This window comes from Amphiura filiformis, chromosome 19 (genome assembly GCF_039555335.1).
Source record: "Amphiura filiformis chromosome 19, Afil_fr2py, whole genome shotgun sequence".
Taxonomy (NCBI): domain Eukaryota; kingdom Metazoa; phylum Echinodermata; class Ophiuroidea; order Amphilepidida; family Amphiuridae; genus Amphiura; species Amphiura filiformis.
In genome coordinates, this window is record NC_092646.1 from 51,089,832 (window position 1) to 51,103,748 (window position 13,917).

The 13,917-nt window shown below is 37.5% G+C and overlaps 2 protein-coding genes across 2 annotated transcripts; both read left to right on the forward strand.

The window, feature by feature from the left end:
* Window positions 1–1,539: 1,539 nt before the first annotated feature.
* Window positions 1,540–5,056, forward strand: LOC140140636 (uncharacterized). Its single transcript, XM_072162393.1, has 3 exons — window positions 1,540–2,562; window positions 4,215–4,280; window positions 4,621–5,056. The coding sequence occupies exons 1-3, from the start codon at window positions 1,540–1,542 to the stop codon at window positions 4,993–4,995; spliced, it is 1,464 nt and encodes a 487-aa protein (XP_072018494.1). The 3' UTR covers window positions 4,996–5,056.
* A 2,840-nt stretch (window positions 5,057–7,896) lies between these two features.
* LOC140140637 (uncharacterized) lies at window positions 7,897–11,869 on the forward strand. Its single transcript, XM_072162394.1, has 3 exons — window positions 7,897–8,847; window positions 10,217–10,303; window positions 11,396–11,869. Exons 1-3 carry the CDS (start codon window positions 7,897–7,899, stop codon window positions 11,765–11,767), a joined length of 1,410 nt encoding a protein of 469 aa, XP_072018495.1. The 3' UTR covers window positions 11,768–11,869.
* Window positions 11,870–13,917: the final 2,048 nt, after the last annotated feature.

The window sequence follows — 13,917 nt, forward strand, 5'->3', positions numbered from 1 at the left end:
CGACTATGGCATAGTCTACTTCTGAGAGTACTGAAATAAGAGAGGCGCTACTTTGATCGCAACAGTGAGGACAGTGTGAGCTCGGGACCTTGTGTAAGAGCTAGGTGACTACTAGCTAGCTTGACCTACGTCATTGATATTGGCCCACATTTGCACTCATTGCAGAATGACGTCATTCACTCTTACGCTGCCTAGTTGGCAGACGACGCCGCGATAAAAACGTCTTTTCTCATCTTTTCTGAAGTTGTAAGTAATTATCTCTTATTATCTTTTAAAACAAAATGTATGGTAGATTTACCTGCTAAGATTTGTTTTTGTAACTTTATTACCGATTTAACCCAGTAATTCTCATTCGTTGTGCATGGTGATTGACAGCTGCATATCGGCGGTACAAAAAGGTGACTACCAGACCTTTATCACGAAAAGGGCAGTGCACAGCCCACTGTCCCCCGACCCTGTCTGACAATAAAATCTATGCATCAAATTATGAATATGATATAGCAAAGAAAACACTATTGTAGTTCTGCAAATTGTGACACATCGATTGTTTGGATAACTCAAAATTTGTAGCGATTTTTTACGGTGACTCCTTGAACATGTTGAATGAAAAAAAGATGCAGATTAAAACTTGCACTAAAAAGCTACTCAAATCAGCTAACCATTACATTCTCTACATGACCCGCGATGAACAGGTGGCAACCAGACCCCCTTGCAACACTTTCAATGGGATAAGGTGTAGCTTTTGAATCTGGATTCAAATGGTCACCATGGGCTATTGAGACAAATAAGGCATCAAAAACAAAAAGAAGGTGGGTAATTACTTTTTGTGATGTGTTTATAACATAATACACCAAGCTGTATTTTACTCTTATTATATGCATACTTTGTAAACTAATAAAACACATCACACATAAATAAAACTACTTGCGGCGAGTTAATACCTCGCGAGCTCCGATTTTTTACTGATTCTATTATGCACGTCTTACCAATGGGCTATTCCATAAAATTAGTGCACACCCCCTATAGAGGAGTAAAAAGTTAAAAAAAAAATTAATAAAATGTACACAAAATCACGGAATTGTCTTAAATGAGCCGACCAATTTAGGAGTTTATGATTGTGATTTTTTGGCTGTTTTTTTCGCATTTAAACACTTTTAGAATGGATTTCCAGCAATCATAACAAGTCCAAAAGTCTGGAAATCCAAGCTCCTCTGTAGGGGTGTGCATCTATTTTCTGGAATATCCGCATTTGTAGTCCATTTGTGTTAATGTATGGATCGTGGTATTAGCATATCGGGAAGTAAATGTTGATATTAAGTATAAAACACTTCAAACTCATTACAGTGTAGTACATGGTTTTCTTCGCACCAGGGGCCATATCAGTCTCTAGAGCATCATTTAATATCCAATCAATCGTAGTTTGTACGCCAAATGCTGTCTGGGGGAACTAGAAATTTCGTGTATCGTATGTTTATCGCAGTGGTTTACGCATTAAGAAACACAATTGATAGTATAAAGAAAGTCAAAATACAATTAGATATGTTTATCCAATTGGTAACAATCATATTAGTATGTCGTTCATTAAACCTAGCTCAGACAGAGTTAGTACCAGGAAGCAAAATCGAAGCACTCGTTGGTGAAGACGTTAGTTTAACATGTGTTATCTCTCGTACCATGCTTGCGGAACGTTTTTCCTCCTCTATATGCTCACTGCAAGATGTGACATGTGGTCGCCATGGATATTATATACACTGGAAGAAAACTAAGCCTGCACTTTATTCTATTAGCTCTTGTGATCTTGTATTCAATCAAGTACACGACCAGCCAAATGTGGATACCACAGCTACTAACTACATTTTACGTATTACAAATGTGCAGAAATCTGATGAAGGAACATACCAATGTTACACATTCAATGACGCTATCTATCTTGGTGAAAATTCACCCGTTATTGATGTTCAACTTTTAGTACACGAACCTATATGTGAAGTGTATCCAAGTGACTTTGTTAAAATAGGTGAACAATTTTCGCTCACATGCTCCATTTCACTTCGGAGAAAGTTGGAATGGTTGACAACGAACGTAACAGTCTTGCTGGAAATTGACGATTATCGCTATGAGCAATCGCTCACAATAAATCGAACAGCGACAGAGGAACTCAATTTTGCAAGTTTCACCTGCCGCGTCAAGAGCATAAATGGCCATTTTGATCCAACGTGTGAAAAGATTCCGGTTCAAGATCGATTTGTGAGAATTCAACCAGTAGAAGCGTTTGTTATAAAAGAAGGCAGTACTGCGGTATTCAGATGCTTTGCAAGATTGGGGCTAAGGAAACCAGATCGATACTACTACACATGGACGATAAATGATATAATTGTATATCAAGGAGTGAGCAAGTACTCATTTGCTATGAAAAACATAAATGTTACTAATGATGGTTTACAGATTCAATGTAGAGCATCAACTGAATTCGTTTCCCTCACAAGTAGTGTCGCTGTCATATACGTTACAGCATCTACGATTTCGCCTTCTCAGGAGACTGTCAAATTAAGGGAGGGTGTGGTATGTAATGCTTCTCTTATTATCATTTTTTTCGGTTAAGGGTTTGGATAGCGACGTTTTCACGTATTGTTCGTGGGACCTCGCTGAGAGCACTTTAGACACAACAAATTGTATTCTGAGTACACGGAATGTCTTTCTGATATCAAATAATTTAGATATTTTTGGAATTCGCGATATAATACAAAAATTACGGCAAATTATTAAAAATTTATTACATTTAACAATTCCTCGAAGTAAACTTAATAAATCTAATGATATGTACTTAAAGTTTATGTAGCCGGGATGACTATCAATTGAAAACTGTTGACCTTTTGTATTATAGATATGGACGAATCCGACTAGCTAAGTGATGGTCAGGTTTAAGTCGGCCATAGCTGGGGGCCATCCGCGCCAAACTAGCTTAGTTCGTTTGGATTGTGATCCAAAACGCCCACTATCGCGAGCGAATCGGAGCGCGTAGCACTGGTAAACTCTGCATACCTATGATACTGGCGTCGCGTAAAATGGATGGATGGCCCCCAGCTATGGCCGTCAGTGAGGTGTAGGAATGTGGCTCGTCGGATTCGTCTTTACATTTCCCTTAAAACACCTAAAAAATTGGGCTTTTTAAGAAAAATGGGTCTTGTGGCTCTTGAGTTAAGGACAAAAATATATAAAAGCCATGTGATATGGGGCGGAAATGACACCCTTATAAAACGTTATGTTGGTCACAGTCATAATTGCCATCAGATTTGTGTGACCCCAGTCATTGAAAGATGGAAAATGACGGGGGGGGGGGGTCCCCATGAAAGGCGCGACAAAACCGTCTTCAGAGATCGGAAAAGGACGGAATTTTAGACGCAATATAGCAATTTGTTTTATTTCAGATGACTATCTCTTCTATCATAATCATGAGATCTACTAAAAGTAGTTATTGATGTTATGATTTTGTGCCAAAACATTGATACTTTTGATTTTCTATAATATTATATTTAAGCACAGTTTTTGTTTTAATGGCACAGTGTGGTTGATATCTGTTTTTATTAGTTATAGAAAGTTTAAGTTGTTTTATTTTATTAACGCTAACACTGCCAGGCTATACCAGGCTATATACACTGTGCATGCATTCATGCCACATGATATGATGACGTAATCACCATAAGTCATGTATACGCACGGTGTCGTTAGCCGGGCCAGCGAAACACCATTTGCTACCGGTCGGCCCGCGAGGGGTCTCGGGTTCGACTCTCGTTTAAAACATACATGTATAAGAGATGAAATCAAAACACGATCTGTTATCATAAAACATACAGAGCAAAGCAGTAGTTCCAAACAATGAGAATTTAGAATCACAGCTAAATAGAATATACTACAATTAAGCCCATGCAGTCACAGGAACCAAGTAGTACTCTTGTGTTCAACCAACTTCAATGATCTTTTTTTTTATAAACATGGCTATATCCAATACATATCGTAACGCGGACCTGTTCACCGTTGATTTTAAGTTGGGTATCACTATTTTATCCAATTTTAAAGCACTGAATATAAATCAGCAGGAAAAAACAACAATAAGAACCAAATGTTATCCTTTATTTTGACTTCATTCCCTTCTTATAGTTGAAACACTGTTGTGAAGTTTGAAATTATTTTCATCATACTTTCATTGATTTCAGGATATGGAAAGCATGACACCTCACAGCACAACCAGGAAATACAAAACGGTGGTGGCACTTGAAGAAGTAAGTAATATTCATTGACCATCATCCTACTGAAACGACCAAGTTTAAATTCATATGAGCAAACTAAAAAAAAAATCATAGATTTTACTTTAGCAACCTATAATATGTTAGACTTCGATGGTCGGCCATCATAAGGTGGCGGATTAATTCAGTAAGAGGATATTGAATAATGCTTACTAACACTAATGAGCACTTCGTACTGAACCCCAAAAGAAGTACAATCTGTATTCTCAAAATAATTGGTATCTAACAGTATACAATGATTTGCCAACCAACACTGGATCATTCAGCATTGGTTTTCTTAGTAATTTTTATTTACTTTTTATATCATTAATTGCAGACTAACTCATCCCAGATGGAAACCAGTGGCACCGCATATGTCACGATAGATATGTTCTTTATCGCAATTGGCCTATCCAGCACTGTGCCGGTGATACTGGTAGTAGTACTCGGATGTTATTTGTGGAAAAGAAAATCACGTAAACACAACCCATCAACAGCCATACATATCGATAAACCGTATACAGAACTTGACTTGAGTGACGTTAGAAGGAGGGATGATGAAACATACACGGGGCTCTCGCCAACATCAAGTCCTATATACAGTCAGCCTTACGAGTCCATTGCAAAAGAACATGGCAGTGAAAGTGTAATAACGTGTACTGCTAATATGGAAACAACCGATGAGCAGCATTACGAACTCCCAAGTATTTAAGAAGCATGCACATTGAGCAGTAGCTACTTTCTGAGAAGCAAAGTTTTCTATTAGTCACAGATCCTTGGATATTGAATAAAAATACCATGAAACTTTTAAAATGATACTTCAGTAGAATGGTAAACAGTTTTTAAATTAAATCTTCATATGGATTTATAAAGAAACTGGGTGAGTCGTTACATGCTCCTGCTATGATGAATTAGTCGATGGCAACCCCTATAGCAGTAATGTACATCAGTTCAATCCAATACACTATTCACTAATGGTCTGTGCAGAAATATCGTAGTCTATCCACCCAATTGAATACCAAAACATGGCCATGATATAGTCCAACATCCTACGAGTGTTTTTCAGTTGCTACACTAGACTCGCGGCGTCTGTAGCGCGGCTAATTTCAGACAGAGTTTTCCACAGCGGCTATAACTCCAGACGGCGAGCAAAGTCACAAATAAAACTAATCGTTTGAGTGGAAAGGACACAAGTTCGCGGCGGAGGACCAACGACGTGTGTCGCAACGGCAAAGTGCTCGCAAAAACGTGCTTTCAAAACCAAATAGTTTGTAGATAGCAAGCGCGGATCCGGGGGGTGCTTTGGTGGCTGCAGCACCCCGGGGTATGAATCGCAAAAAAAGATGAAAAGAGGGGAGAGAGAGAGTAAAAAAGAAAGAAAGAGAAAAGAAAGAAAGGAAAAAGTATGCACCAAATCTCGCGAATTTTCGGCTTTTTCAATCTAAAATTTTACACACTAATAGTGACAATATGGTCCACCAAATCGCTTTAATTAGGTCTTCATTTTGCAAAAGTTTCTAACTTCTCAGGGGGGCACATCCCCCCTCAGACACCCCCCTGCCTCGCGCAAGCTCGACGCAATGCCCGCTTTGCGCATATTGTTTACATTTACGAGTTCTTTTTAAAGCACCCCGGGGGAAGCAGTCCTGGATCCGCCCTTGGTAGACAGGACCGTTTACGGGGCTTCAGAAGAAGCTTGAATAACTTCGAAGATTGCTATACACCACAATAGGCCTTCCAGAAGGACTCAACAGCTAGTACCACAAATCATGGCGTTGATAATAATAGTCCGTCAGCCGGCTTAGATATAGTCCGTTGGCCGGTGTGCATATTGTCCTTTCTAGAAGGAATATACCAAAATGTTTTTAAGTTGTTTTAGAGATCAGAGCATAAAGCCTGGAAAGTGGCTCCATGCTTCGTTATTCGATCTTTATCGGCAGTGGTTTGTAAAATCAAACTTTGTATAACTATGTTCATGTCTGCCTATATCTTTTTATTGTGTTTGATAATGTTATAATCGTTACTGTTTAGTTATGCAACTGTCTTGGTTATTGATATTATGAATTTAAAGGTCGGATCTGAAACACAGTTTTTCACTTTCATCTTATAAAATGTACAAAGCTGAGGTAGCTTAAACTAAATATCATTATTGTATAAAAACTCGGCAATAGTCCTAATCCACCAAAAACACATGTTACTGGTTTTGTGATAAGTTTTTTTTTTGACCAACTATATACATGAGAATTTCCATAAACAAAGTATACACGCATAAAGTATAGGATTACTTCAACAGACTAACAGTTTTGTTGAACTCATTCGTACAATTTTTACACACAAACCGGTCACTAGTAAATTAGTGGGTTAGGACCTTTTATTTATTCAAGAATTCCACAAAAGTCGGTAGCAATATAGTGCTAACCCACATTTCTTTTTTGAAGAAAAACAGGGAACATAACATAACTGTAATCATGCCAATATGTTCATATTGGTGCAAAAATGACACATTATTTTAATAAGTACAATATAATGATTACTTTTTATAAAAATGGATTAAGTAGTTGTCCAATCTATATGTTTTATCTGCAACTGATTTGAAACCAGCAACAAGTGCACCGAAAAAGGGGGAGGGTTAGGACTAGAGCCACTTTCTGTAAAATTATCACCCACCTGTAATATCCTCGGATACTAGACATTGATATTATTTAACAAAAATGTAATACAAATTGCATGTTGTTTTATTTACTTTTCTTACGCATACCTTTTAAAAGCCATACGACAACTGATGAGTTTTGATATGATGGAAGGGTTACATGGTTTTGTTTTTAAATGTGAAAATAGCATTGTTCCGGGTAATAGTTATACCTTTCTTTGTACAGTAATTTAAGTAAAAATTGCCGTGGTCATGGAGCTCAACAGCAGAGGCTTGAGTATTGATTGCGATATTCCGTACTCGTACCAGACAAAAAAGAGGGGAGAATGGTGTTTCTTAGTAATTGGCTAGTCGGTGTCATATCTTGGTAGTTTTATAATACAAATAAGTTGGGCAAATTTTACTCTAGAATTAGTTTAACTTACAATGCTTTCCTTTAAATACCAAATCAAACAATGTTAGAAGCCGATCAACAAATAGACAGTATAAATTTCAAAATATGAGTCAACTGGTAATTTCAAAAAGGAAGTTTATTTCGAAAGTAAATTAATTATCTCTTAAATGCATTTTATTACCTCTTTATATTGATTTCAGGATACTTGATCCTTTTCGTCTCCAGCTTACGATAAGTAAAACATTAATTAAAACTGTATTTTGCACTTTTCAGTACTTTTTCATAAAGATATGAGAATATGACAAAAATGGTGAGATGAAACCATAGTGTTTATGTCGACCACACAATGATTTTATACTATAAACTTCCTCTTTATGATTAATTTCATGGTATCGTCACATGTTTCCGGTTAACGCGTACCCACCATGTTTATATAAAGTTGTTTTATATCATCATTAACATCTTGAACCGTTGTTTATGATAACAAAAATAATATTATTACGATAGAAATTGTTAAAAAAAAGAGGCACAATAGAAGTGAAATTTGGTGTTACAAGCTCTTTGCAAGCATGTATGCTGTTTTGCTAGTCTGCGTTGTCTTATGGCAGGGCATCTTTGCTTATAATCTTGAATATGTGGATGCTGTATATGGCGGCAATGCGAGATTGACATGCGAGATACCTTCAAATGCAGACTGTGATGACATTCGATGGTCTCGATATTGGGAAACGAACCCAGGATTGAAATATATTAGTACATGCACCAGTCTATATCAATCCAGTGGACTAGATAGACAGCGATTCAGTTTATCCAAACATTTCTCAAGCATAACCCTACAGATCCAAAGAGTCACCCAGACAGATGCAGGCTATACATACAGATGTAGTGATCAAAGAAACAGAAACAAGAAAGACGTAAAAATACGCATTCATACTCCAGTTTGCTCATCCTCCGTCATCGACGAATGGTCATACACAGGACAGTATGAAGTGCAGCTGAATTGCACTATCGAAGCTCCGGCTCAGTTAACATGGTATGCTCCTGATATGTCACAGATATCGAAAACAATAAACAGTAGTCCTAACCCAACGTTGAATGTCACCTTTAATACAACAGAACCGCAAAATTATTTAACGTTTAAATGTGTTGCTACTTCACCAGACGTCAATCAAGATCCGGGAGCACCCGCATCTTGTACAGTTACTCCTCTGCGAATTCCACCCATAGTCGATATCATTCCGTCAACCCTTTCTGTTACGGACGGTGATAACGCTACTTTTACCTGCAAATCACGCACATCATATCCTAAAAACACATACACCTGGTTGATAAACGGAGAACCCTCATCGACACGATTAAACGTGAAGTCTGAAGTGGACTCGTCAGGCGCTAGTCTTACCATCATGAACGTAAGCACATACGGCAGCAACTCTACATTAAAATGCCGAGCATGCAACGGACTTGGAGAAATTAGAAGCAGCAAACGGGCTACTTTGTATGTTAACGCACCAGTGCCAACGGTAAGTTTGATTTTAAGGGGGTATTACACCCCTGGCCAATTTTGTGCCTATTTTTGCATTTTTCTCAAAAATTATAGCGCATTGGTGGTAAGTAAGATATGTATATTATAGGGGCAATGACTACAACTACTGCACTGAAAATTCAGCAACTCAAGGCAAGTAGTTATTGATTTATTGATCAAATATTGGCTTTCCTTCATTTTTGACTGTAACTCCACAACTGTTGTCTGTGCTGAAATACAATTTCCAGTGCAGTGGTTGTAGTCCTTTACCCCTATAATATACATATCTTACTTGTCACCAATGCGCTATGATTTTTGAGAAAAATGCTAAAATAGGCACAAAATTGGGCAGGGGTGTAGTACCCCCTTAAGGTACACATAATATGAAAACAATGGCCTGTTCTATTTTCATGTGTCACCCAAGCAGGGGCGTAACCAGACCTGACCTTCCGGGGGGGCAAGATTGTAAAATTTCCCAATTTCTGAAAAAAAAAATCGTAGTATTTATGTGCGAGCGGCTTGCTGCGAAGCATTAAACTGGTGGGGTCCAGGGGCCCGGCTTAGGGCCCCTGGTGGGAATCCAGGGGCAAAGCCCCGGCAAGGGGGTCAAGGTGGCGGAGCCCCTGAAGCTCCTGGTTTTGGCATATTAGAAGCTAAAAAATCAGTGTTTCAGAGAACAAATTTCACAATGAAAGTAGTAGGACCCTATAGATCTTCTTCCCTCTTTCTTTCCCTTTTCTCTTCCCCTTCTCCTTTTCTCTTCTCTCTTCCTTTTTTCTTCCCTCTTTTTCTTTTCTTTTTCCCTTTTTCTTCCCTCTTTTTCTCTTCTTTCCCTTTCTCTTCCCTCTTTTCTCTCCTTCTCCCTTTTCCCTTCCCAATTTTGTGCTCTTCTTCCCAGTTTTTTTGTGCCCGGGGGGGGGGGGGCAGCTTGCCCCCCCCCGGCCACCCCACTGGTTACGCCACTGCACCCAAGTAATTGAGCAGTGCAGAATGGTGTATTGTATCCAAATTGGCTTTTCATTCACCTTGGCAGTCATATTGCTAGAGGTCGGAGTAGTTTGATATTATGTGTGGAAAAGGAAATACAACCCATCAAAAATCAGACATATCGATAAAAATTACCCAATACACGACTTTATATTTAGACATTTTTCCACTTTCTAACACAAATCTTTCCACAAAACGGCGAAATGAACATACAAATGGGACATACGAGGGTCATTCAATAAGTTCTACTTCCACTCTTATATTTTGGTTCTGTAAATGGTAGTAGCTTCTTCAGACTTGGCGTATTACACTTGCTTGCAAATGTATATTGAAATATCATCAAAATGGTAATAATTTTTCTCGTATGTAATTGGTTTCAGGATATGACCGTTTCGTCAAATATGAATGATTTACCAGTTTCAAATGTGACACCTTACAGCACCACTATGAAATATACAATCATGAAGGTAGCGACACACCCCGCATCACAATCCACAACTATGTAATGCGACCAAGCAAAATCAGTCGGAACTCTGAAATATTAAATTTTCACTTTCTTATAGGATAGTAAAAATCATTTACAGAGCTGGATTTTGCAGAAAACCCCATTTAAATTGAACAACCAGTTCCAAAGATATGAGCAATTAAAGAGATTTCAAAACAAGAGGTAACAAAAAGAAACAGTTGCTTTGTTTGGCTTTATCTCAAAATCAATATATCCGAGTTCCGACTGATTTTCCTTGATCGCTTCACATATAATGTTAATAGGTATCATTGTTATTAATTTGGAGGAGAGGAAAACTTTACATGTTGTCCAAATGTTTGTGTACAAATGTTCAAACAATCGGGGTGGGGGGGGGGGGGCGTAAACCCTCGTTTTAGATGCAAACAGTCACGCACCCAATAAATCTTGGCTATGGACCTGACTTCAAGTTTACGGAGTAGTGAATAAATCATAGAAAGGATAATTTGCATTCATTATATCAATTCTCGCTTTTCACAATACAATGCGCCGCCAGCGGTTGCTTTTGGCAGTCAAATTTTCGACTCCAGAGTCGACATCGCCGTTCTAGCTGCTATTGAATTTTCACGCGAGTGTGATAATAAATATTTTGAAAACAGCTCCACGAAGGATTCCCTGTGATCAATAGATAGAAAATGGGTCTACTATAGCTGTAAATTGTTGTTTTAGTGTGCACTCGCATGTAGCATCATTATAATGACATTTAAACCCACAATGATGCACGTGCCTGTATTGTATTCGTATTACGCGGGCTTTGGATGTCGACTCATTTTCCCATGATGCACTGCGTATTTTGGCCTCGACCCAGTGACCACTGGAGGCGCATCGTATTGTGAAACGCGAGAATTGATTAAAGATCTGGTACGAAGATATCGTGCTAAATAAGTTGTCCTATACGATAATATTACAGACCTACATATTTATGGTAAAGCAGAATTTTCAGAAAGAGACGTATTCGTCAAACGTCTGCATCGATTGTATTTGTATTTAATTCGCTAATGACGTTATTTTATACATACATAATCGTTCATTGCAGAGAAACTCATCCCAGATTGAAACCAATGGCGACCAATATGTCACAGTAGGTACATTCTTGATCTCAATTGGCTTGTCCAGCACTTTGCCGGTGATATTGGTAGTATTACTCGGATGTTATTTGTGGAAAAGGAAATCACGCAAACACATCGAATCAAAAGCCAGACCGATCGAGAAACCGTACACAGAACTTGATTTGAGTGACGTTAGAAGGAGAGATAATGAAACGTACATGGGGATATCGCCATCAAGTCGTATTAACAGTCAACCTTACGAGTCTACTGCGAAAGATCACCGTTATGAAAACGTAAAAAATTGTCCGGCTAATATGGGGACAGTCTATGAGCAGTATTACGAACTTCTGAATATTTAAAAAAAATATTTTTGAACTGTAAAGGTTCATATGTAAATATAGAGGATTTGTTTGTAAAATATATCGCAGACTTGGCAAAATTCATGACAAATTTACTACATTAGTTTTACACTTGAAAGCATTTTATAAGACATATTTCACAATAAATGCTCATATGGATTTTAAATATAACTAATTTTAACGAAAATTGAATAATTATGATACAATATTTTTTGAAAATTCTATAACAATCCTTGACCTCAAAGACAATATGGTGATAATAGAGACTCGAACCCATAATTCACCGATAGGAAAATCAATATTCACACTACACAACATATTCAGACGAAAAAGGTGTTTTTTAAAGATATTTGCATCAAACTGTTTCTATCGGTGAACGTCTGGTGATAAAAAATGGTTTCAAAATTTTACAGTTTGAATTTTTCTCTTTAACTTTTAAATGAAAGACAGGTATTTATTTAAGACTGAAATGATATTAATTCCCAATTGAGATTTGAAGTATGAGTCTGAGACATTTCCAGAGAAGCGAAGTATTTAAGTTACATGATCGATGGCTCTTTGTTCGTTATGTTGCCATTTATGAACATTCCCTGGATCGGTAAAATAATATTTACTGACTCATTTCTGTAATGTATAGTTCTGTTGTGCATTTGTTGCCATGTTTTTGTATTTTCTTACATTTTCTAGTTGGGTGGTTGAATTATTATTTATCGGCACACCCTCGTAAGGTACAATCTAACTTAATTACAGACTCACTTCTATGACGTATAGGTCTTTTGTATACTTGTATACTTATCTGCTTACATTTTTAGTTAACAATAGTGCGTACATTGCTAAATAGATTATATTTGTTATATTCCGGCGTTTGTAACGTTGTTTTGGCGTCTTAAATTTTGTGTTTGAATGATTTTGCGCAGATGTTTAAAAGTTTGGGGCACGGTTCCACGATTCCACGACATGCCGGTTTTCGGTAGGATTACGCTTTGTGACTCCTTACGTATTTTTTTGTCGCCAGTTTCACATCTCCTTTCTAGTCAATTATTTGACTGTTTTCAATCAGGAGAATAATTCCAAATAAAACCGAAATTATACAAAAGTGTTAATTAGTTAAAATGTCACTTTCCTTTTGTAAAATTTACAAGCTTGTACCTTTCCTCTTATTTATATACAAAGCGAAGGTACCATTTTTCCTAACCTGATCATTACGTTTCTACGTACATATATTGCTCAATTCCAACATTTTAATGTTTTGGGTTTTATTGTTCGAATCAAACATGACTGCCAGCTTCTATATACCTTAAAACAGACCATTTTGTTCTCATGCGGACTCAACATCAATCAATCAATCGATGATCTGTTTTCAGAGTACCAAGCACTGTTTCTTAAGCATTGAGGTACGACATTTATTTTTGACGACATTCTTATTAGTGAGCTATTGCATGACGTACACATATGCTTGAAGCACACATCATGCATATCATGTAAATATTTTTGCAACACTCATTGTGTTTAGTACAAGCCTAAACCTGAAAACTGGGACGATATATGCTATAACATTCATTTAACACACAGAGGTCTAAGGTATTGGTACTCCGAATAATCATTGAAATCGATGATTGAAAATGAGGTGTTGTTTTCGTAATATTCTTATATCTCAAAAACGAGACGGGCAACTTTCTGTGACAGTGCGCCAATTAATCGGCCTTGTTTGATTCGAGCATTAAAATATCCAAAAATTAAAGTTTCTGACAGTACAGTTCTTTCAGGGACACCCTGTATGTGACAAATAGAGTGTACATTCTTTATTATATTATTTTCTTTAAATTTGTCGTTGTATATAGTCCAGTTATTCTGCACAGCAAACATGATTTGACCTTTGCAGTACTTAAACCTGGTTAACAGGAAATTACTCCAGCAAAATCAATCGATAAAGTCTAGCCCATCCTCCATTTCGAATGGTTGACTGTACTTAAGCCCAAATATGGTACTTGTCTATCAATAATCACCCACTTGAAATCCCCTGGCTCCTTCCACTGACCAAATTTATGGACAAATATGGGAACTGTTTTTGCTGTTATTTGTCACTTACATATCAGGGAGGTACGAACATTTGCAGATGCCCCACCTACTCAGTTTTAACCGTCATGTAA